The sequence below is a fragment of the Nicotiana tabacum genome, chromosome 1, assembly GCF_000715075.1.
Source record: "Nicotiana tabacum cultivar K326 chromosome 1, ASM71507v2, whole genome shotgun sequence".
Classification (NCBI taxonomy): Eukaryota; Viridiplantae; Streptophyta; class Magnoliopsida; order Solanales; family Solanaceae; genus Nicotiana; species Nicotiana tabacum.
Genome location: NC_134080.1, coordinates 214,338,645 through 214,342,024, shown reverse-complemented (window position 1 = coordinate 214,342,024; position 3,380 = coordinate 214,338,645). Strand labels below are relative to the sequence as shown.

The following is a 3,380-nucleotide window of genomic DNA, read 5'->3' as shown; positions in this document are numbered from 1 at the left end:
TGGAAGTTTAATAACAATATTCCATTGAGTATACTACGCTCAGTTGCATACTTCTGCCATGAATTTTTAAATCAAATTCATATTAAATTATGAAAACAGAAACAATTTGCTGTCTTCATTTTTCGATGGTGCAGAACGTGAAAGACCCTTTCAAACCTTTATTGTCTTCATTTTTCTTTAGTTCCCTATCTTCTACAGGATTTGTCGATTCTCTTTTCATAACGATGATGATTTAATTCTCTTTATTACCCTGCTCTTGTTTTCTCCCTTGTAGTGATTAATTTTTTTAGGCCATATAAGCTAGACAGTTCTTTTTGACACTTCTTTTGCACCTTGAGAATGTGCTTCTGACATCAGAAAGATGTAATGATAGTGTGTTATTTCTTTAATTCTTTGGTTAATATGGATAAAGATGTTACGGCCTTGTTGGGTCAGAAAGATGTCACTATAATTCTTTTGATTGTTTGATAAATAAATTTAAAATGTTGCATCCATTTTTGCAACTTTAGGAAGATCTATTATCCTTTTCCTATGAAAAAAAATCGATATGCATTCTGTGGAATAGTCAATGTGTGCATAAGCTGGTCCGAACACCATAGTCATAAAGAAAAAAAGTGGATATGCAAGAGAAAAGGGGAAGATAAAAAGCCATACAGATAGTGTTCTCAGATTTATGCTTGGCTACAATTAGATATCTCTTATTTTTCTTATATTCATTATCCATCCTCAAGACATCTGGTAATGAATATCTACTATACAGTTTGCTGGTTTTTTGGATTACAGAAACAATGATACACTATGCTTTCAATGTATTTTCCGTATGCAATAAGTGACAAAACTCATTCCACCATTTCCTGCTTTGATGAAGGTTCAAATTTGTGTGTAGGTTATTGCATTTGTGACATTCACTGTTAAATACAAGTTTTTAATTCTTATTTCTTTTTTATTGATCGGTCACATGAGATATTGTGTTCAAATATGTCGTGCTCACATTATTGGTTTTATAACTTTAACACAAGATATACTGACCTATACATTTATATCTTTATTTACAGTACTATTGGAAAAAGCAAAATTTGCCAACTGTTATAGCATCAGACAATGTCAAAAAAATAATGCTCACGGAGTATTTCAAGATATGCTCAACAGACGAGGAAGCACGAATGTACCTATACAAAGAATTCCCAGAGTATTATGTATGGAACTCTCAAGCAAAGACGGGGGCAAAAGACAAAAAAGATCGGTAATTGGTCGAATTGCTACAGGTAACGAAATTAATATTTCGCGCAATATATTTTTTTATATCTTTCTGGAAATTTCATCTATTTTCCTTTTATCTTGAAAATGCAGCTAATCTTAGAGAAGGTGAAAGGTACTACTTGAAATTGTTGCTGAATCATGTCAGAGGACCATTTTCGTTCGAAGACTTACTCATGGTTAATGAAAGAGACTGTCAAACATTCAAGGAAGCTGTAAAAGAAAGAGGGTTACTAGAATCAGATAACAGTATTTCTGAATGCTTACGCGAGGCAGTTCTCTTCAAAATGCCATCGGCTCTTAGAAATTTGTTTGCAACTATATTGGTACATTGTGATCCAACGGACATTAGAAAATTGTGGGACACATATTGCGAGGATATGTCAGAGGACTTTAGAAGAATACATAAATATTTATCTGATACTCAACTACAATGCACGTTGAAGAGCATTAATTATTTTCTACAAAGCATGGGCAAGAGTGCTGGAAAATATGATTTACCTAAACTCAATCAGTGTCGAGATGAAAATGTTCCCACAGAATGCAGAGAGATTATTGAAGAAAAGGCTATACAAGTGTCTGAAGAAGATTTTAATGCACAATCAAAGCTAAATCCTGAACAAGAGCAAGCTTTCAAGATTATATTGCAAAGAGTCGATTTTGGTAGAGCAGGTTTGTTCTTTGTAGATGGCCCAGGAGGAACCGGAAAAACATTCCTTTATCGTGCATTACTTGCAAATGTCAGATCAAGAAGTATGATAGCATTAGCAACAACAACAAGTGGTGTAGCAGCAACAATTTTACCAGGGGGTCGTACCGTTCACTCTAGATTCGACATACCTCTTGAAACAAGTGAAATAATCATCACAAATATGTCAAAGCAGAGTGGTGGAGCTAAATTGATACGAAAGGCAAAGTTGATATTATGGGATGAAGAGCCTATGGCAATGCGTCAAACTATCAAAACAGTTGACAGGAGCTTCGGAGATATAATGGATGTAGATGAACCGTTTGGTGGAAAAATAATGATTTTTGGAGGTGATTTTCGTCAAGTACTACCAGTAGTTCCAAAATCAACAAGAGTTGAGACTGTAAATGCTAGCTTGGTTAGATCGTACTTATGGCCTAAAATGGAAAAAGATTTAACTAACAAAAAATATGAGAGCAAGGACAGATCCAGCATTCAGTGATTTTTTGCTTCGCATCGGCAATGGTGAAGAGCATACAATAAAAGATGATTTGGTCCTTCTACCAGAACAATTGGTTATCAAGTCCAATGGTAATATCAGTGGTGAGGATCGCTTAATAAGCGAAATATTTCCATCATTAGATAAAAATGGAAGTTGTGCAAAGTACATGACGGAAAGGGCTATCTTAGCAAGTAGAAATGAATATGTTGATCAACTAAATGAGATGTTGATTGCCAAGTTCCCTGGTGAAAGCAAAACATTTATCAGTTTTGACTCGGCAGAAGATGATACCAACAACTACTACCAGGAAGAATACTTAAATACTTTAATACCAAATGGCCTTCCACCACACAGGTTCGTTTTGCAGTTTATTATTTTAAATTAACATTCTATCTACTATTAGTTACATAAAATAAATATTAAATAGCTTAAGTAATTATATATTACCTCTCATCCGTAACTATTATTTCCCTCCTCTTTTTTTTTTTTTTTTTTTTTTTTTGCTGTCACTACTTATCCCATTACATTGATCAGAATGCAAACTAGGTTTGCAAGAATTAGAAAAAATTGAATACAAACTACATGTAACTTACAAAGTAATTATTAAGTACATTAATGGAAAAGCGGAAATTACATGTAAGTTTCTAAGTCTGTGAAACAAAAATAAAGTGTCCTTGAAGTTCTCGAAATTTTCTAGCTACTAGCATAAAAAATTCTAATACCATCAGGTTAAATTACTCTATGATATTTCTATCAGCTGAGTGTTGTCTGTTTAATTGAAAAAAAAAAGAAACGTAGGAGATTTAAATAAATAAATAAATAGAAGAAGGGCCATATTAGTCAAGTTGAAACCACATAACACCCTTTGCAATTTTTGGTGAAATTTTGGTCGGCAAAAAACATGTCACAGCACCGCGTCTGGTTTATATCCGG

The 3,380-nt window shown here is 33.6% G+C and overlaps 1 protein-coding gene across 1 annotated transcript; it reads left to right on the top strand.

The window, feature by feature from the left end:
* Positions 1-1,198: 1,198 nt before the first annotated feature.
* Positions 1,199-2,447, top strand: LOC142164775 (ATP-dependent DNA helicase RRM3-like). Its single transcript, XM_075223346.1, has 2 exons — positions 1,199-1,265; positions 1,351-2,447. The coding sequence occupies exons 1-2, from the start codon at positions 1,199-1,201 to the stop codon at positions 2,445-2,447; spliced, it is 1,164 nt and encodes a 387-aa protein (XP_075079447.1).
* Positions 2,448-3,380: the final 933 nt, after the last annotated feature.

Bases quoted from the DNA above. Each gene is read 5' to 3' on its own strand.
- LOC142164775 (XM_075223346.1), top strand. From the start codon at position 1,199: ATGGAACTCTCAAGCAAAGACGGGGGCAAAAGACAAAAAAGATCGGTA. The intron at 1,266-1,350 runs GTAACGAAATTA...TTGAAAATGCAG, and splicing joins AATTGGTCGAATTGCTACAG to CTAATCTTAGAGAAGGTGAA.